This window comes from Coccinella septempunctata, chromosome 1 (genome assembly GCF_907165205.1).
Source record: "Coccinella septempunctata chromosome 1, icCocSept1.1, whole genome shotgun sequence".
Lineage (NCBI taxonomy): Eukaryota > Metazoa > Arthropoda > Insecta > Coleoptera > Coccinellidae > Coccinella > Coccinella septempunctata.
The window spans coordinates 41,844,295-41,865,750 of NC_058189.1; the positions used below are offsets into that span (position 1 = coordinate 41,844,295).

The window sequence follows — 21,456 nt, forward strand, 5'->3', positions numbered from 1 at the left end:
CCTAGTCTCCCTGTTAATGATATTCATTTCGGAGGGGTCCCGGGCGTCCTGGCCCCCCCAATATACGCCACTGGTCATCATTCGATCATCTCGAGATATAAGTGATGAGATCGTATTAGGATCTATCTTCCGCAATCATTTGTGAATTTTTCTTCAAACTATTTATTTTTTATTTTGAAAGTTTTGTATAGGTAATTTTCGATGAAACGCTTTATTCGACCAGTTTTACTATCTGTTAAAAGAAGGCCTCACCTTTCAAATACACCCTGTGTATAATGTTGTACATTTTGTGACTCCTGTTTACTTATAAACGCCCACCTCCCGTACCTCATCTGCCCAGAGACAACCCGTGTCTCTGCCTCTGCCAATTATTTGATATTTTCGTTAATTTCAATGAATTCAAATGTTTTATTGTTTTCATAAGAGCACTCCAGAGAAATAATAGCTAACCAATTTCAAAGGAAATAAATGATAACGCAATTTGATGATGACATTCTTTTTTCACTAGAAATCAGAGGAAAATAATTCATTCCCTGAGCTATAATCGATAATTTCAATGGTAAAATGAACTCACTACAATAATTACAAGATATCTAAACCCTCCATATAATCTGGTTTTATAAAAACGGAATTTTTTATTAAATAGCCAATTTCATGGGTAAAACTGATGCGCACCTCTAGAGCTCATTATTTGGAAGTTCATCAATAACTTGAAAAGAGGAAAACTTTATTGATTTATAAAAAATGGAATTCGTTTTAAAAATCTTTACCGAAGTCTTGTCGTGACTTTCCACTAAACGATTTTTCATAAAAATTTCATGCAACAAAAATCCGCGAGAAAATCTGAGATGGTCACTAAAATGATATTTTATCGATTTTGTTAACAATAATACAATAATTAAAAATAATCAAATTTAGCAAAAGGGATTGACGGCCCCCGAAATCTCGAGTCCGATACTGCTTTCGGTTTTTCGCGGGAATATATTTGACTTGTCACATTCGAACTTAAACTTAACCTAAGTTTTCTTCAACGTCAAACTGTATTTACAACTGTATTTTTGTATATTTTTGAAGTTAAATGGTTGCATTTTACCGTTTGAAATGAAACAAAGATCAATAACGTGAGTTGGGATATTATTAGATTGAAAATTGTAATAATAGAAAACATTTTCAGGTCATTTTTTTCTTCGTCTGGAAGAAAATCCGATGGGTATGTAATTCAACATTGGTTAAATATAGTTGTTAAGTTTGCTCATGCACAAGACGAATTATGTCTTTAATTTTTCGTTCCTTGAGAACTGTTACCTCATCGAATCGCAAAACACATATTAAAGTGTTGAATTGTTTTTTCTCTAAACTCAGAAGCAGTCCAATAGGGGGATCCTCGGAAAACGAGAACACAAGTAAAAGGTCAAGAGAATCTAATGAATCTACACCTACGAAGTAAGTAATATAATATATGTTGCTTTGTCAACTTATGAAATCTATTTTCAGATCTGCAGAAAAAGAAAATGGAAATAATCAGAATGGTAAGTTCATTAATCTGTAATATACTGAATGCTCAATTATGAGTCATAATTTATGATTTATTCATATATTTCCAGCTAAAAAGATTAAATTGGAAGCGTCTAAAATTAAGTCATTGCATGATGAACCTCAAAACAATAAAGTTCTGTCAGATGAAGATTCTCCAATAAAAAGGAATATAAAGAAAAAGAAAGCATTTGATAGTGATTCTGAGAATGAATCAACTACCGAGATAACCAAACCACTTGAACCAAATAGGACAAGTATAACTCCTGTGAAGGAAGAAAAACTTGGATCTATAAAGAATTCACCAGATTCTAAACTCAAGGATGAAGACTGTAAAGAAAAAGCTACAAAACCCAATTCACCAGACAATAAGAAGAAAAATGGAATTGAAAAATCTTCATCTCCAAAACCTAGTAGTTCGAAAAAAACTTCTGTTGAAAAAAACAATTCAAATCTTCCTGATAGTAAGTCTACATAGATCTATCAATGAATTTCTGAAGTGAATTTTTCTTTTCAGCATACAATCCTGCGAAAACCAAATATCATCCTATAAAAGACGCAATTTGGAAAAGAGAACAGAAGTATGTTTTTCAGATATCTTGGTCAAATAATTCTTATCCAAGCCTATGTGAGAACCTCAGAAAAACTAATTTATTGATTTCAATTTCAGAATTCCCTACCTTGCATTGGCAAAAACTTTAATGGAAATAGAAGAAATCTCTAGTAGATTGAAGATAATTGAAATTTTGAGTAACTACTTCCGGTCCTGTATGGTACTCACCCCAGAAGATCTTCTACCCTCTGTATATTTGTGCCTTAATAAATTGGGACCAGCCTATGAAGGTAATTAACTCTTCAAGGCCTTCTAGTTCCTAAAAGACTCACAAATAGTAGTAGGGAGATTTATGAAATTGCTGTATCTCAATTCTCACAAAGACAGTATGAGAAAGTTAGCTGGTTAATCTACCATGTAGCTAAATTTTGTCCTACACACTTCATCTGCAAGTGCAACTTGTCGAATTGGAGAATCTCATAGAATATCTCCCAGTTTCATCAAGTTTGATTGGGTAATCAACGCTTGATTGAATGTCAATTTATTTTCAATCGATAATTCAGTTGGGAGGATTCAGATTTCACAATATCATTCTCCTATCGAATTGTGATCTTTATACATTCATTCAGTGATTCTCAATTTCTACTTTTTCAATATATTCAGAAACGAAAAGGTTTCAGGGATTTTGTTTTGGAAATCATGGGACTGTCAAATCGTTGATCAGATGATCAAAGTTTTGTGAAACCCCCAATTAGAATGGCGGATTAAGGAAAGCCCTTTCAAATATGGCCGTAGAATCGTCTTAAGACCATGATTTACATGTAAAGTTTTGAAATCATAATCGGCTATCCTCAAATATTGCCCATTTTGTAGTATCTAGGAATAGCTCTAAGGAGAAAAAAAATTGTTTAAGTTAAGAGCATTTCACATCACCGGGCACAAGTATTGGTTGGATTGTGATTTCGAGACTGTTTTTATAGATCTTTGTTAATTTATCCTTCACTGGTGATATGAAAGCGCGATTTGATAGAGAACTGACTATTTTTGACCAATATTGACTGATACAATTCAAAGTATTGTGATCATAAATGTCATAGATGGTTTATTTGCCCCTGAAGTGACGTAGAATCTATATTCGTAACAGGCAATATTAGTGAGGTTAGAATTCCTCACTTGGCGGGAGATCCATATTTGAATATTTGTAAGTATGAGGACTCATATGGAAGTTCAACTTTGGGATGGAATATTGCTATCTAGAAGTGAATGTTAGTATAATAGAGACATGCAAAATTGGGAGCCTTCATCATTAAAACGTGTTTTCAAGCCCATTTTTCATCACAATATACTAAAATCAAAATTGATAAATTTCATTATGTCGTGAATCATTTCTGATATACGCTAATCATGAAGGAAAATGACAACCCCAAATCTCTTGATTTTGGGTTAATATTAGGTTTGTTCGTAGAGTGGTTCACAACGGTTGTGAACTGTACAGAGCAAGCGCAATTCGACTTTAGGGTAGCGAAAATCCATTTGCGCTTGCTCTGTACAGTTCACAACCGTTGTGAACCACTCTACGAACAAGCCTATAGTATGTCATACCTGGTTGTTAATCTTTCTAGATTTTGTTTTTTTTTTAAACCTATCTAATTTTGGTTCAATTCATGTTTCTACTGTCCTGCAAATAGTTTTTTGTTTTTCTATTTTTCCGTGGAATCATTTACAATTTTTGGTTCAGTGACTCATGCCAGGGGATCCATTATAGCAGCTAGCAGCACAATACCATGTCCTTCTGTTTCTATTTATCTTTTCAAACGATAAAAGGGCTATGGTGCAAAAATAATTTGCACTTGAAACCTATGAAGAATCGTTTTTTTTCATTAGGTTTAGAATTGGGCGTTGCTGAAACAAGTTTAATGAAAGCAATTGCTCAATCAACTGGACGCACTCTTAACCAGATTAAATCAGATGTGAAAGAAACTGGCGATTTAGGTACTGTAGCAGAACATTCAAGGACTAATCAAAAAACACTTTTCCAACCACCACCTCTTTCTGTTAGGGGCGTTTTCAAAAGTTTAAAACAAATTGCCAAAATGACAGGTCATGCAGTAAGTTAACAGGGAAAGAAAAAAAGACAGAATTAATTTCTGGGAATCATTTTAGTCACAGTCAACGAAAATTGAAGAAATCAAAAAGATGTTTGTGGCTTGCAAAGAAATGGAGGCAAGGTATCTGATCAGGTCACTTGCGGGAAAACTGAGAATAGGTTTGGCTGAGTTGTCAGTTCTGCAAGCTCTAGCTTTGGCATGCGCTACAACGCCACCTAACCAAGATTTTCCACCAAAACGACTTGATGTTTCGAAAGAAATGGGTGCCGATGATTTCAAAGCATTTTATGATAAGTTAGCGTTCACTTTGAGAAACACTTACTGGTAAGTAATATTTCTTCGCAATTTTTTGGTATCCAGTATTAAATATTAGCTCTTATTAAAAAACATTATATACAAGGTATTTTCGTAGGTGAGTCTTTCTTGGACTTCGGCGGTAAGGTTCATCACAAAGCAACGCGATTTTGTGAAATTTCAAGTACGGTTCTGATTACTAATGCGGTAAACGCCAGCTACACGAAAATAGACTATATTATATTTTCTAAAACTTTTTAGGATTTTCACTCCCAATCTCTGGAACTTTGAAATTATAATTATGTAACTTTTCGAAGTCTATATCAGACCTCTCATCAGACGAAGGTAAATTTCTGAAAATCTAGACAACTCAAAAGATTTTCAGAAATCGACCTGTCATATACGAAAATCTAAGGGTGTCAGAAGAATCTGGATCCTAGCGAAAATATGCTAGACCTCCATTCCTACAGGGAATTTTGTTGCCTCAGGAAGTATATGGTACGAAAGAGGCTTACCGTTGATAGATTTTCGTATGCTTGAAAATACTATAGATATTCATATTCATTTTAATATCAATTCATTCAAAGCCCTCTTCAAATGGAACATTATTTTGGATTGAATTAAAAACGTTTAAATTGGTTATAGTAGGTTATCCTCAAAAGTTAGACATATGCCGCCGCGGACTATTTCAAAGAAAGCAAAGATTTACTACAGTGCTAGAAGCTCATTTTTAAAATGTGCCTTTGCAAAGCGATCAACTGAGCTTGTTAAAAGGTCAACCGGGCTGAAGCCGCCCTAGAAAAACAAAGCCTAGTAAGCAGTTGTAGATGAATACTCGATCATTTCCCTCCATTTTTGTACATTTATATATACAATAATTCAAAGATTCACCTGTATATTGGTTACATTTATCGCTGTTCTACGGTGTCTGTTGAATAATTTTTTTGAATACGGAAAACTTTTTAGTGAATGTCCAAATTATGATCTTATGATACCCGTTCTACTTAAAGAGGGTATTGAAAAATTACCAGAACATTGCAAACTCACTCCAGGAATACCTCTAAAGCCTATGTTGGCACATCCCACTAAAGGTGTCCAGGAAGTGCTCAACAGATTTGAAGGCCTCAAATTCACTTGCGAATGGAAATATGACGGAGAAAGGGCTCAAGTATGTAACAAATCATTTTTATACTGCTGTTCGAATAATTGCTGGAAAAAACTGAGAACAAGCTCATTTTTGTTATATTTCAGATACACATGGATGGTAAAACGGTTCACATTTATAGTAGGAATCAAGAAAACAACACATCAAAATATCCTGATATTATTTCTCGCTTAGATTTATGTAAAAGTGAAAACGTCAAATCGTGTATTTTGGATTGCGAAGCTGTCGCTTGGGATTCTGAGAATAAAGCGATCTTGCCGTTCCAAGTTCTGAGCACTAGAAAAAAAAAGGTGAAGATGAAATATTTCCCATTGCCTGTGTATCAACCCTAAATGTAATTCAACTTTTAGGGTGTGAAAGAAGAAGAAATAAAAGTACAAGTTTGCGTATTTATGTTTGATCTCCTTTATTTCAACGGGGAATCGCTAATTAAAAAACCTTTCATAGAAAGAAGGACCATATTGAAAGAGAACTTCAAAGAATGCGAAGGACATTGGTATTTTGCTACATATTTAGATACAAGCAAAATGGAAGAGGTACAAGAATTCTTGGAAGAAAGTGTCAAAGGTATGTATTCTGTTCGTCAGTTCTTATACCAGTGTTTATTTCTCTGTATTATAGGTAACTGTGAGGGTCTTATGGTGAAGACCTTGGAGCAAGATGCAACATACGAAATTGCCAAGAGGTCACATAACTGGTTGAAATTGAAAAAGGATTACCTAGAAGGTGTTGGTGACACTCTTGATGTTGTTGTAATTGGTGGTTATTTAGGAAAAGGAAAAAGGACAGGGACATATGGGGGCTTCCTCTTGGCATGCTATGATCAGGACAATGAAGAATATCAGAGTATATGCAAGGTTGGTTCGCTTAAATAATTGAAATTTCGAAATGTTGGTTGAGTCATTCAAAGATCAACAGAAAAAACACGTTCATCGAAGGAGACAGGTGCCGTCGATGACTACCTTGGTTTCGGAATTTTTAAAGTTGCGGTATTCTCGGACAACATAAGTCATATCTATTATATGTCATTTATAAAAAATTCCCATATTCCATTAAAACTAAACCTGAAGATGCTATTGTGATAGTGAAACAAAAATTTTTTTCTATTGAAAATCATCTTATCTTAGTTTTCTACTAAAGAGTTTTGATTGACTTTTCTTTCAGATTGGAACAGGATTCACAGACGAGAATCTTCAAAAGCATACGGAATTCTTCAAGGATCATGTTGTACAGAATCCGAAACCATATTACCGTTTTGAAGAATCTCTAACGCCTGATCATTGGTTCGAGCCCGTCCAGGTGTGGGAGATAAAATGTGCTGATCTTTCACTTTCCCCTATCCATAGAGCTGGAATTGGAATAGTGAGTTTTTTTTTCGGATTGAACAAGCACCAGTTGATTTTTCTTACTTATTTACAGTCATAGTTAAGTGTTATTTATGCATTTTCTTTCAGGTGGATCCCCAGAAAGGAATCTCATTGAGATTTCCACGTTTTATTAGGATAAGAGATGATAAGACTGTTGAAGAAGCGACTTCCGCCCAGCAAGTAGCTGACATGTACTCCGGTCAAGATCAGATTAAAAATCAGCAATCTTCAGTGAAAGTGTCTGAAGAAGATTTCTATTGATTCTTCTCCATTTGTATAAATACACTACAATAAAGAATTTTTTCCACTCACTAATTTCATTTTCCTACAAGACAAGAATGACTACCTAATGCAATTTGAACTTCGAAGCGGAGAGACGCTGCGACCAGAGTTCACTGTAGTCGAACAAAAAATCTGCGCCACAGAAAACAGTCTTTATTTATTCACTTTATGATATGTGCGACCAATCGAATTGCCGAACGAACATCAACTTTCGTCTCCTACCACTCTCCAGAAAACGCTCAAGGTCATTGAAACGCAACTGACCAAAATGACAGGAGTGATTCTTCTTACGCCCGTTTGCACCAGTACATGACTGTGGCTTAACAGAATCTCAAGTAAGGGACGCTTAAGTTTGTCTATCTGGTGGATAATTCAGTTTTTTATTTCGGTGCAACTTCATCCTAGTCCAATAAAGTCATTTTATTGGCTAGCCGGTTGCCGATGATCGTTGTCATTCCAACAACTGAACTTTACTGTCCTGTCAGTCAGTTTGACGTACTTTCTTTGTAAGGTCTCATGTGAATTCGTTTTATTAATGTTGAAGAGGAACGTGAAGACAATGTCCTTTTTAGTACGAATACGGTGAATTATTGCCAAGAAGGTGGTGGTAATCTACAAAGGGCACCCAACTTTTCAACAGAAGGAAAAAGTTTGTTGCTAACTACCCAGCAAACACTGAAATCCAGTCACTGTACAAAAACTGTACTTCGTTGCTTCAATTGACTGCAGTGACGGTAATGCAATAACTGCACCAAAAAGGACCGTATATGTCCCGGTGGACTGTGCAGTTACTGTACAGTACAAACTGCATTCGACATACAGCCACAGCTGCACTTCAAAAACAGCGATGGTATTGCAATCACTGTACAGCAAGCTGCACTTCAAATGCAGCAGTGACGTGCTAAAACTGTACAGCAAGCTGTACTTCAAAAGCAGTATTCACTTTGCAAAAATTGCAGAGATAGCTCCACTTCAAATGCGGCAGTTACGTGCTAAAACTGTACAGCAAGTTGTACTTTAAATGCAGTAGTCACTACAGCAAGCTACACTTCAAATGCAGCAGTTAAGTGCAAAAACTGTACAGCTAGCTATTTATATGCAGGAATTCAATAACAAAGAAGACAGGACCACATCGACATCAGGGAGCCATGGGAGTGGAGGACCACTACTTTAAGCCCGAAAACTGTGAAAGGGCTCCAACAGAGCATTCCTTTTGATATCTGGTATAATTGAATGTCCCTATGGAGAGGAGTGTGGAAGTCATAATACAAGAGACAGTAAAAAGTTGCACAAAACATTTTCTGACGATGGTGCGTATAAAGCTTCATGTGTTCAATGTGGATTGTTCTTAGAGATCTGAGACCCAATAACGACAGTCATGTTTATTTATAGTTATATTCAGGCACAAAACACCTAGAAAAACACGTTCGCAGATTCTGTTTTTTCAAATTCAGCTGTAATTGTAGGTATCAACGGTATAAGCACGTTTTCACAATTTAAATCATAAAATCATTGAAGAGCGTAGCTGCCTCATTGGCGCACCCAGGGGGGAGCCACGGGGGCACGTGCCCCTCCCCTTCCAAGCATCGAGAAGCTAACTGATTTTACCATATAGTTAAACCTTAAAAAATGCTTCTGCAACTACTTTCATCAAGCATGCAGTTATGTGTGCCCCCCAGAACCTATGTGTGCCCCCCCATAATATCATTCTGGGTGCGGCAATGTGCTGCCTCCTTCTTAAGAGCTTTGCATTTTAGCACCATAAGCCAGAAGTATCAGAATTCTATCAACCTCACAACTTTTTTCTGCAGGTTGATTAATTATTTTACTCTCTAAACAGGCGGTGAAATAACTCATCAAAATAAATCATTTCACCAAAAAATCGTACACACCTATATATGAAACATGACAAGATGGCGGAGATATCACCCATTGAATTTGAAGGGAATTTCGAATACATGTATGAGATATCATCTGGACTCGTAAGAGGACCTATATCCTAAATAGGTAAGGATCTGTTCGAGTCTAAATCCAGCCCTGCCTTTATCCACCGTTGAAGTTTTTTCTATTCACAACAAAAAACCCTTGATATTAATTAATTAATTAATTGTCGTACTTACCATGTGCATGTGAAATAAAAGGAAATATGTAGAAGAAAGGACTTGAGGAACAATTAACCAATCTATAAAATTCACAACATTGTTAAAAAATACAATGAGGTAAACAGTAGGTTATATAATTATTTTTACAGGCTAATTCAACTTCCATTACATATAATATTGAGCAGTAAAATATATTGAAAAAAAAAATATACACACTGAAAACTTTTTTAATTGTTCATTCCATCAGTTGTACGACAATATAATTATTCATCTAACGAAGGTTCTCGAGTAATATCCGTACTCACTAAACTTCCTTGTCGTTTTGTTCAATCTTAACACCCGAGGTTAATTTTGCAAAATGCATGTCAAATAAATTTTTAATAATTTATTCATATATAGGGTGATTCACCGCGATGGTCTATTAGACGTTTATGGAAAATTATTCACAATTTTGTGCTGAAAATTTGTTCTTGACAATGAACTTTCCCCTTTAAATATTTTCAGACCTCTGCAATTTCCGGTATTGACAGGAAACAGTCTACCACTTTCTTATTTCGAATGACACACCCAGTATATCTTTGCACCTTTATATAACTGATTTGATTGCAATTTCAGCAATATACCACTCAATGTACATAATATAGTACATAAATAATCCTTATAATAATAATTTATTTCTAAGGTGGAAATCATGGGGATTCAAATCATACAATAAGTTAATGATTTTCAGACGCATAACACCCGCCTAACAATTGGAAGTAATGGTGATCCCGAATTTCAAGCTGGCTTCTAGTTTCTACAGGAACGAAAAAGAACATGGAGGTGCCGCGATATATGTGAGACGCGACATTCAATTCAACGTACTTCGTAGTGTGAACAATCTCTCAGTGAAGGGTGTTTTTGAATGTGCTGCAATAACTACTAAAATAGGGAACAAGAATTTCGTTGTCGTTTCGGTATACCGACCATCAGGTAAACCTCTAGATGTTTTCTTCGAGAGGCTAGAGAGAATGTGTGAGAACATTTTTGACTGTGAAAAAACAGTTTTCATTTCGGGTGATTTCAATGTTGACCTTAAGTTTAATGATAGTGTTGACTTGATTGTCCTTATGAATACCTATGGGCTCAAACAAACTATTTTTGAGTGTACACGCATGAAAAGTTGTATTGACAACATTTTTACGAACCATGAAATATTAAGTACAGAAGTGTTTGATGATCATATTTCCGATCATGCGGGACAAAAGGCAATTTTTGAGGTTGAGAGAATAGAATCACCCACCAGATACCAGCGTTTCTTCAAAAACGAGGACATTTTAAATTTTAAGTTCAATCTCCGACAGCAAGATTGGAAGAATATTCTCGACATATCGCTACCGGATGTGAATTCTCAGTGGGACAGCTTCATCGGTGATTTCCTTAGATTTTTCAATCAAAGTTTTCCTCTCAAAAGAGTTCATAAGAAACCGAGAAGAGCTGTTTCATGTTCTGATGAGACTTCGCGTCTGAAGCGGGAATTAGATGTGTTGCTACCTCTGTCACAGTCAAATGATTATTATAGATCACTGTATAAGCAAACCAAGTCGATCATTACTTTTAGATCGGAAAAGGTGCTCAGGCCCGGATCTACGATTTTTTCTGACCGGGGCAAAAATTCATGATGGCGCCCCGCCCCCCCCTTCTAAGGTTCGTAGGAAAAATCTAATTGCATATTCGTCATCACTTTCAACCCGAGTTATTTTTTTCACTAGTTAGTACTTTGGGGAAAAAATCACTCTTATTTTTTTCCCATTGTTCCATCAAAAGATATTTTTTCTCGTTATTCCTTTAAAAGTTATTCTTTTCCCAAAATACTCCCAAAAATTGCATATTCGTAATCTACGACCTCGAATTAGTAAAAAAAATTACTCGGGTTGCCATCGTTCGAAAAATAAAAAGTTTGTATTTACAAGAATGTCGTTTGCAACCCGCCCTCGTCTATCGTTTTTACCCGCGCTTCATGAACGAAATTATTCCGAACAAACATTCATTTTTTTAGCTACATATGTCGACCCGGATCATTTTACATATTAATTCAAGGTCGAAGATCACGAACATGCAATTAGATTTTTGGAGGATCAGTATTTTGAGAGATAAATCACTTTTAGTGCAAAATTTCGGAAATATTGGTCAACTTTGAGGAGCTGTAGCAGCTAGAAAAAAAGGCACTAGTTATATGCTGTTTTTTTGGTAATGAATTGGTTCTTTGCAAATATAAAAAACCACACTTCATTCATCTATCATGAACAGTTCAGATTTTATGAATTTTTCCGCGAAGGTCCAAAATTTCCGATTTTCCATCGACCAAAACTCGAAAAATGATTTTTTTTTAAATATCTGTTTGCATATTCGTGTTCTACGCCCTTGAATTAGTGTACAGAATGAATTCGGTTTTGATCGAAGACCAAAAATATTCTTCAAAAAATCGCCCACTCTGTATATATTTCATTTTGTGAAAACATTTTAAAACACTCAATTTCGTGAAACTTTTGTATAAGACATTTTTTTGTACCTCTCTTAGTAACAAAGTTAAAGGGGGGCTCATATTATGGTGAAAAACTCGGTATATCTATGGAAAATTTGAAAAAATTTCAATCTTACCGATTTCCACCAAAATTGGTGTTTTTACTAAGGCATAGATTACGAATATGCAAACAGAATTATGCTGAAAGGATTAGTTTTTAAGTTATGGTCTATAGAAAATCGGAAATTTTGGCCTTTAGTTCCAGATGAGAAGGTGATGAGTCGGCAGGCAAAGAAATTACTGCTTACGACGCAGTGTGAACATATCAGATCTTTCAACCTATTTCACCCAAGTGTGGCGGTCATTCGTAGATGACTGAATAATATGCAGTTAATTGATCCCTCATTGATTTTAAAGATTTTAGGCATAGTGATGGTTTATCATGTTTCCATTCTACACTTTCCATTTTAGAACTAGGAAATTAATTTTTTCCGAGAAAATCAAAAGTAAAAAAATTTTAACCTCTGGTTGATTTTGGCGCCCCCTTGAGCTGGCGCCCGGGGCAAGCGCCCCGCTTGCCCCCCCCTAGATCCGGGCCTGGGTGCTACGCCGAACGCATTGAAAAATCTGACAATAAGTCCAGGTGTTTGTGGTCCATTTGTAATGAGATATCTGGAAGAAAAAGACAGGGTGGTGATTGTCGAATCGAGGGCGTTGATTCTGAGATAGCCGACTCATATAACGATCATTTAGCATACACAATTCCTAAACTACTAGAAAAGCTTCCGCTTTCTCAGTTTCAATGCTCCCTTGATGAGAACAATCAGTCTATTCACTTTACACCACTTACATCTACTGAGCTCATAAATTACGGATCGAAACTTAAGAATAAAAAAACTAGTGGTCAAGACGGCATCCCCACATCGTTAATAAAAGCATGCTTGGAAGATATTCAGGATATCTTATGTTACATTATAAATAACTCATTAAAATACGGTGTTTTTCCCGAGCAGCTGAAATTGGCAAAGATTATACCCCTTTTCAAAAAAGGGGATCCTCATAAACTTGAAAATTATCTTCCTATTAGTTTATTACAGAGTTTTTCAAAATTATTCGAAATGATTGTCTTTTCTAAATTACTAGCGTTTTTTAATAGCTGCAACATCATAAATACGAATCAACATGGCTCAATAAAAAATAAATCTACAACCACAGCTATATTTGATTTCACTCAAAAAATTGTCGAGCAGCTCGAGAGGGGAAATCTGACTTTGGGGATGTTTTTGGACCTTTCCAAGGCATTTGATTGCATCAATATAGAAATACTTTTGAAGAAACTGTATGCTTATGGAGTGAGAGGTCCGGCATACTCTTGGTTGTCCACTTATTTAAATGGAAGGAAACAATATGTTTCAATAAACAGATCAGGCAGAAATTTCAGTTCTCGTGTTGTTGAATTGATGGTAGGCATTCCACAGGGCAGTATTCTGGGCCCCTTGCTCTTTTTGATCTACATAAACGATCTAAGCCTTGTTTTGTACCAGCTGTTGAAATATGTTGATGACACAGATATCCTAGTGTGGAGTGATAGTCTTAGCAATATTGAGGAAATAGCATCCCAACAACTAAATTCAGTGACAAAATGGTTTTCAAATAACCGATTGGTTCTAAACACTGATAAGACAACCTCTATTTTATTTCGGACAAAGAGGTCAAGGGTAGATTCACCTGAAAACCTGACTATAGATGGCATGTAAATCAAATTAGAAAAGAACCATAAATTTTTAGGTATCTACATAGATGAATTTCTTGATTGGGGAACTCATATTGACTATTTATGCCATAAACTGAGCACCACATCTTTCGCAATCAAAAATGTTTCAAAAGTTATAGACATCAAGCAATCTATTGTTCTCTACCATGCATGTTTGGAATCTGTTGTTAGATACGGCATTGTATTTTGGGGGACAAATGCAAAGGTTCAAAAAATTTTTATTATTCAAAAAAGAGTCTTACGCTATATAAATAAGATGAAGTTCAGAGATAGTTGTAGGGGAGTGTTCAGACAGAATAAAATATTTACCATCTATGCATTGTACATATATGAATGCCTCCTATTTCTATTCAAATACAATGAAACTTTTTCATCTCAGGCCAGTCACAATTATGCCACAAGAGGACTAAATATAAATTATCCTCCTCATTCATTGTCAATAACAGAAAGGAGTACGTATTACAGATGCATCAAATTTTATAACTGTCTTCCAAATCAAATAAAGTCATTACGATTTGATAGCGTTTTCAAGAAAAAAGTTAAGGAATATCTGATAAATTTGGAACCTTATTGTCTTAATGATTTCTTGGCTTCAAGGGGGGTACCCTAGGTTAAGAAAGTATTGTTTTCATGACGCCATTTCTTTATAATTTGTAAATTATTCTGGAATAAAGAGATTTATTTATTTATTTAAAAATCTGGAAATGATACGATCTGAATCCGACTAGCTATCCACCATTGCCGAGGGTGCCCTCATTAAAGAAGAGTAGAGGCTGACCATGGTTTCGATATTGTTTGATCTCATCAGAGCAACACAACTCCATCCCTGATGATAACAGTTACGGAATTTCCTGAGTATTATTATGTTGGCATGTTGAGTATCAACATACTCGAGCGCCATCCAACAGCGAACAAGCCTTGATTTTGGGGTAGTTCCGATATTCCCGAATAGTAGTACTGTCGTAATCCCAGAGACGATGCCTATTGGTCCAGACGTTCGAGTTCTATTATTATTCAATTGGGGCCATTAAAACCAGCAATATCGGAACTGACCCTTTGATGGAATTCCCCGCCTCCTCCCTACCCCTGAGCGAAGATTATGTTGATACTGAGTAGAACTTTCCAGCATAGTCACTATAGCAAAGAGTAACCAAACAAGAGGATGCACTCTGTCATTTTGGCCGGTTGGGTTTCAATGACCTTGAGGGAATACTCATAATTCGATATTCGAACTATTTTGAAAGAAGTCGCATTATTTTCATAAACGGAAATTGATTCGTTTCCGACAGGATACGAAAACGAAAGCCGATATCTGCCGATATTCGTTCGGTTCGCAACTCGCAATTTGATTGGACGCCCAGATTCTGATTTGACTGCGGATGATTCTGTTCGCAGTATTCTGGCGCGTATCGTGTCCCCACTCCAAGGTTAAAATTCCATGAGTCGGATTTCGCCTTGTAAATTGACAGAGTGAAACTCTGTGGTTACTCTTTGACTATAGTCAGGAAATTCCGTAGCTGTTCTCCTCAGGGAAAGAGTTGTGTTGCTCCGACGCGATCGAACAAGACCGAAACCATAGTCAGCATCTACTCTTCCCTGATTGGACGGTCTTTCTTTGGACACCCTCAGTAATGGTGGATAGCTAATCGTATTTATATATTTAGACTTTATCAGGGCAAGTTCACATAGTTGAACAAAAAAAAAAACAGAGACAACTCTAATTCATCAAATAGAGAACTAAAATTAAAATTCTTTCTCAGAGGATAACGTCATCAAAAATTCTCTGAGTTTCTATGAAAACGGTTTTCCTGGTCAAATACTCTAAACTCAACCATTTAAAAAAGTGCTCGGAGGATCAAAATAGGTACCTACATGGAGGCATTTTCTAACAATTTCGTAATTTTGTAATAAAATAGAACTGAGAAAAAATATTTCAATTAAAATCTGTTAGTTGGGGGCTGCGCATTGTGTCAATTAAAATGTTTTTCTGTTCGATTAAATGTTCCATTGAACCTACAATTTCGAATGGTTCGTTCAATACATAAATTTTTTTTCGATCAGTTAATTATTTCAATAAGCTTCATGCAATATTGCCAACTCATCTTTTTCTTTGTGGTGATGAGGAACTGAAAAATATACTTGGTATATTTCTTCTTTCCTCCAATACGTATTATTTTCCCAGTTATGAAACAAAGAGTTACAATAATCAAATAGAACATTTCTTCCAAATAATCGGTGTTATTACACCATCCCCCCCTGCTTGCAAACAACGAATTCAACGGTCCATTTTAGACAACCCTGCACCCTACGCCAAGAAGTAATCCAGACTCCTGCCAGATAAGTATATGCGACATGCGATACGCGGAAATATGTGAAAAACTAGTGACTAGTGGTACCTACTTACCTATAATGAGTGAAAAAGTCATAGACCTTTTAATTTCTTCTTCTCATTAAATGATTTGAAGGTGAGTTGACTACATCAATTTTAATAGGTGCATTGTTTTGGTTTTGGCAACAATATTTTCCGATGTTGCATCGAATATCACGAAAATAGGTATTTCATTATTGAGCTGATTTGTTTTTAGTTTTGTAGGTTTAAGATTCCTGATTTCTTTTGTTTATGTTTATATGGTTGGATTTTATTCTGAATATATACCTACCTATAGTTTTTATAACGGAAATCGAAGTGATTTTTTCTTAAAGATAAATGTATTCATGACACTGCTTTCGATTTACTGAATGAGCAGACTGAAGGAACTGATTGCAAATACGGGGATCTTCGATCAAAGTATGTGTAAGAAAAAATAATCAAGGAATGATTGAATGAAGATGCTTCGAGATCAGATGTTTTAATGGATTTGAGTATAATGATCTTCAGCATTCTGGAATATTTTCTTACTTCCTGAATATTTCTTTTTTATAGGCAATGATATATCTCAATTCTATCTTATTGTGCAATAGTTGCGTACAAATTATAATTGAAAGGTGAGAGTTATTAGTTGGATTTAATTTGATGAATTTGTAAATTCATTAGAAAAAGATGTTTCGTTTTACCTACTGATTTGAACGAAAACAGTATTATTGAAAACTTCATTTTTATTGACCAAACTGCAAAAGCCATATAAACGTTTCACATTTTGATTTATATATAAATATATATTTATATATACATAATTATATTGTTGGAAACAACCTCATTATCCTTATTATAGATTATTTTATGCATGAAAGTTTGAGTTTTGAACATTCCTTATGTACTTTATTTTCAAAAAATAAAATTTTCGATAAATCAATTTTTTTGTCTACCTCCCCTATCACAAACATAACAAATTGCATTGAAATAATACAGGGTTCTATTATGATATTGAATGCGTTCTTCGAAATATATAAGAGGTTTTGTTGTGATAGTCAAATGAATTATTTGATGAAAGAGGAAAGATGGTTTTAATAATCAAACTATTTTAATAAGGTAAAATGAACCGAATTAGTTGTAATAAAGTAATATATATATATATAATTTAATTGAATTGAATTGATACAACTAAAATTAATTATTATCTCAATAGTTTGGAAGCAATATGATTTAGTGGTTCTATTAACTTGGGTACTTCAGGCTATATTTATTAAATTTTTTAATTGCCACAATGCTTTTTTTCTCACAGTGAGGAGTGCCTATAGACTGCCTATATAGTGAAACAAATTGTCTTAGTTAGCATATCGGTTTTTATTTTTTTATCTTTATTATTCATGTAAAATTGAATCGAATAATACTTTTTCCACCGGTTATTCATTCCAATCCAATTATAAAATCCATTGAATATTTCTTGTTCATCTTCAGAATTCCTTCATATTCTACTTCCTGAGATACCCGATATATATAGTTTTTTTTCAACCAATGTAGATTAATCAATTTTTCCTTCGAATTATGGTAATATTTTGAAATTCTATCAAGGTGGACAAGGTCTTTTCTGAGTGTGGATCTTATAAGGAAGAAAATATTGCTGAAAAGAATAAATTGCACACTATATAATCATAACCAGTCTTGCCTTCATTCTAATTTGAGTATGTAATAACTAGTTCGATATATTCAATAAAAATGGCAAAATGCCGCGGGTGTATTTTTTCATAGGTTATATTTATAACCCATAGTAGCCCATTAAGTGACAATTTTGTTCATTTTTACATCATTTAGGTGCGGTCCTATCCCAATAACGGATATGAAAATGGACTCACATCCTTGTTTTTTGGGAAAAATAGGATAGGTAATACACGGTCTATACAGGGTGAATACAGGTGAATGCGACAAAAGAAAGCCATGAACTCAGGTCATCAAGGTGGAATCATATCATGAAGTTTTAGTTACCTCTTGGCCTTCGTTCAGGATATACAGGGTGATATCATTTTTTGACTAAAATTTCAAAGTTCAATAATAAATTCTTAAATTAAAATATACAGAATGATTAAAATTTTGCAGTGTCCCCTTTTCGACTGCCTTCGTTTAATATTTATCAATGATAAAAATCAAGACCGAAGTAGGAAAATTTTTTTACTTTTACTATAAACCTTAATAACAAGAGATCATCCTGTATATTGACACTAAGATTTTGTTGTTGTTGAGACCTTAGGAAAGTAACTCAACTATAAAATCCGAAAATTTTGATTGGCGCTATTATACAGGTTCCTTAGAATACTATATCCTTGATTTATTCAGCAAAAATTTTGTTGGAAAATAACTATTTTCATCAGGTGCAGATCAACTTGACGATGCTTTTGATATGGCGAAACTTCTGTGGTGGTTGAAATTTTCATGTTATTGAAAATAATTATGGATTTCCTTTAAGTATCAGCCACATCAATAAATGAATATTTGTGATTGAACCTTGAAAGTTTTATGGTATTCCAATGAAGATGAAAAACTAGGTATAAAAGAATCAAGTGTGTGAGTATTCAAACTATGTACCTAATTCAATAAAGGTTCACATAGATCGCTCGGTCTGAAACTTATACTTAGTAACCTTTAAAGCGATCACGCGTTTAAGTAAAGCTAATTATATTTTTTCTCACAGTCCACCAAATACTGGTATTCCACCCAGATTAGTAGATATTCACGATGTCAAATAGCACAGGAAGCCTATACCCTATTGCTCACATTTTGCCTTTCAGAAAACAAATATTTCTCTGAATGTCAACAATACATTTTTAGATATCATACATTTCATTGTATGGTCAGATGTCCCACTTTTGTTAACAAAGTTGGTGTTCATTTAGATTTTTCCAGTTGTAGCCTTTGCCACTTCAAGAGAAAAAAACAAGTGAACTTTTGAATTGACTTGTGTTCATACTCTTTGTTGTTTGCCATGTGCTGGGAATGTTGTAAATAAATGTTTTTTTAGTTTATTTCATTGTTACAGCTCGATTTTTGTATTTTTGCTATATTTGGTTGTTAAACTTTTTTCTTATTGCTTCCTTATAGGTATTTTCATTTGTATAAATGGGGATGATCCGTAAAAATGTTCTATTGCTTATGTAAAAGCAACTAAATAAATAAATAAAAGTGGCCAGGAACACAATCTCAGTAATAAATACCTATCTACCCTTTAAAGTAGTGATGTCAAATTTGTTTACATAATGGAATTTTAATACCGAAGGCCCCGAAGGGCATCATTTCCAATTACATACAATTCTTTTTTCTTTCTTATTCTCGACGTTATATATCTGAAACGAAAAAAGGATAAAACGAGATAGAATAAGTAAATAATACTGTAACGTTTTCGCGGTTAATTGAATCGTTTTTCGTTTTATTTCCTAGCGTATAATTCGTTTATACAACTAATTCACTAATTTATGTACAAGGAGTAAGTAAGTCCACTCTAATTTATTTTCACACTCAGTCCTAATACATTAATTTTCCCTCCTAGGGCCTATGTATATAAAGTCAATAGCAACCTATAATATAGGTAGGGGACGATGGGGTAATTGCGGACGAGGGGTAAAAGCGGTCACAGGGATATCTATTAGATCCTTCTCCATGCGCTCACTTATCATGACCAAGTTTTCTAGTTTCTATCATCTTAAGTGCGAAGAAAACAGTTACTACCGGTGATCGTTCTTAGCTTTAAAGATAAGTCATTTCGAAAAATTGTGTAACTTGTGATCTAATATTGAAGATTTTTTATTTTGTTCTGGTGTCGAATAGTAAATCATTTCTATCGATTGTTTTGTTTCTATAGAATTGATTTTCAGATAACATTCAACAAAATATTTTACCAGTCTTAAATTTTTGTTTTATTATTTTTGAAATGCCATTTGGGGTAATTGCGAACAAGGTAATCACCCCCAGATATGGTGAATAAAAAACAATAACAATTATTGATTGTTTACAGATGTTTCGAAAATATATATGAAAGGCGTACAAAAATAATTTTGCAACAGAAAAAATGTACTAATTCTGCCTTTTCTGCTAACTACTATGTCTTAGACTAAGAATCTTCGTAAAATGCGGTAATTGGGTAAATGAGTACTTTTCAGGTGGAACATCATCCGAAAAAGGTTTTATATATGTTTTCTGCAATTAATATTTACATCAATTGAGTAAATAAAAGAGTACCCGAGACTGTTTGCAACTAACCAAACACACGTCCGTTTTTACCCCAAATGATTCGGGGTGAATACGGACAGAAAGGGTTCTGTATTTCTTGAAAAAAACAATTTTGTTCATAAATCCCGTGAAATTATGAATGATAATTCTATAGTTGATTAACCAAAGATTAATAAATTAATAAAATCAGATTGTTAAGTCATTATCTACAAGTGTTATACTTCATTTTCCTTCAGCGTCCGCAATTACCCCATCGTCCCCTACCCTCGAATATATATTTTATATTGAAATCCTGTGAAGCAATGCCGCAATGGAAGTATTTCAAGTTGTGACGAATTGGTCATTATTACTTCCAAAGTTTCCCAAGCATCACTATGAAAAACTATATTAGGATGTTTTTATCTTTAATTGAAATGAAGAATGAATTGAGATGAAAAATAAACTTTTTTTTTTGTTAACATGTGAACTACTTAGCAGGACTCTTCCTCACACTTTGTTGTTATATGAAAATGATTCATCCAGATTCGTTCTATCGGTTGAATCATACATTGATAGCAACTGTGTTCTAGGTTGATAGGGCTTTCGAAAGAGTAACAACCAAATAATCTGCAAAACGTTTATACACGTTGAAATTTCAATACATATGTAGAGATAATTCGGTGGGGATTCCAATGCTGCTACTTTCTCTTCGGTGTCTACTAACAGCCACAAGAATAATCACTCAGTGTTGCTTGTGGAAGATGAAGTGATGTGATCGTTAATGAATTCCAATAAACGATTAAGCCATGCGTTGAACGAAAAAAAGGGGTCATAAAAGAATCCGGATACTCTGGAACATTTTCGTGTAGGCGGATTAATTTCGTTTGTATTACAATTTGATGAGTGAACAACCGATCGGGATTTACGTGCAACATGTCATCTCTTTCCAATTGTTGTTTCTTCTCTTTACTTTGGATATGTGTCATTGTTGCGAAAAGCGGACTCGCCGGTAAGTATCACAACTTTCCACTCTCGAAATGTCGGTTGTTGCATTGTTTCAGTTTGTTGATTGCACAAATAATGTAATTGTCCGTTTGTATCGGGTGAAGATTTACCTTTTTTTATTTTGGCGACCTTCACAACGTACGGAATTGAATTGTTGCCCTACATTCTTGAAGATCGTGGGATGCTACATGCT

General features: G+C 34.6%; 2 protein-coding genes across 4 annotated transcripts in view; both read left to right on the forward strand.

Moving 5' to 3' along the window:
- The first annotated feature begins 991 nt into the window (after positions 1-991).
- LOC123316148 (DNA ligase 1) lies at positions 992-7,327 on the forward strand. 2 transcript variants are annotated; one of them, XM_044902149.1, is made up of 15 exons: positions 992-1,121; positions 1,175-1,210; positions 1,363-1,443; positions 1,495-1,529; positions 1,605-1,997; positions 2,051-2,114; positions 2,204-2,376; positions 3,971-4,194; positions 4,250-4,518; positions 5,455-5,656; positions 5,740-5,943; positions 6,004-6,220; positions 6,275-6,510; positions 6,818-7,015; positions 7,108-7,327. In XM_044902149.1, exons 1-15 carry the CDS (start codon positions 1,102-1,104, stop codon positions 7,279-7,281), a joined length of 2,526 nt encoding a protein of 841 aa, XP_044758084.1. In that variant the 5' UTR covers positions 992-1,101; the 3' UTR covers positions 7,282-7,327. The 2 variants fall into 2 exon arrangements, with proteins under 2 accessions (XP_044758084.1, XP_044758079.1); XM_044902144.1 differs by having other exon boundaries at positions 996-1,121; positions 1,175-1,443.
- Positions 7,328-20,897: 13,570 nt separating this feature from the next.
- Positions 20,898-21,456, forward strand: part of LOC123316127 (dual oxidase) — a 66,380-nt gene continuing 65,821 nt past the window's right edge. The window contains exon 1 of one of the 2 annotated variants that reach the window (XM_044902120.1): positions 20,898-21,267. In XM_044902120.1, coding sequence (XP_044758055.1) covers positions 21,192-21,267 — 76 coding nt within the window. In that variant the 5' untranslated portion in view covers positions 20,898-21,191. The remainder of the gene's footprint in view (positions 21,268-21,456) is intronic. The other variant, XM_044902116.1, reaches the window with a different exon arrangement.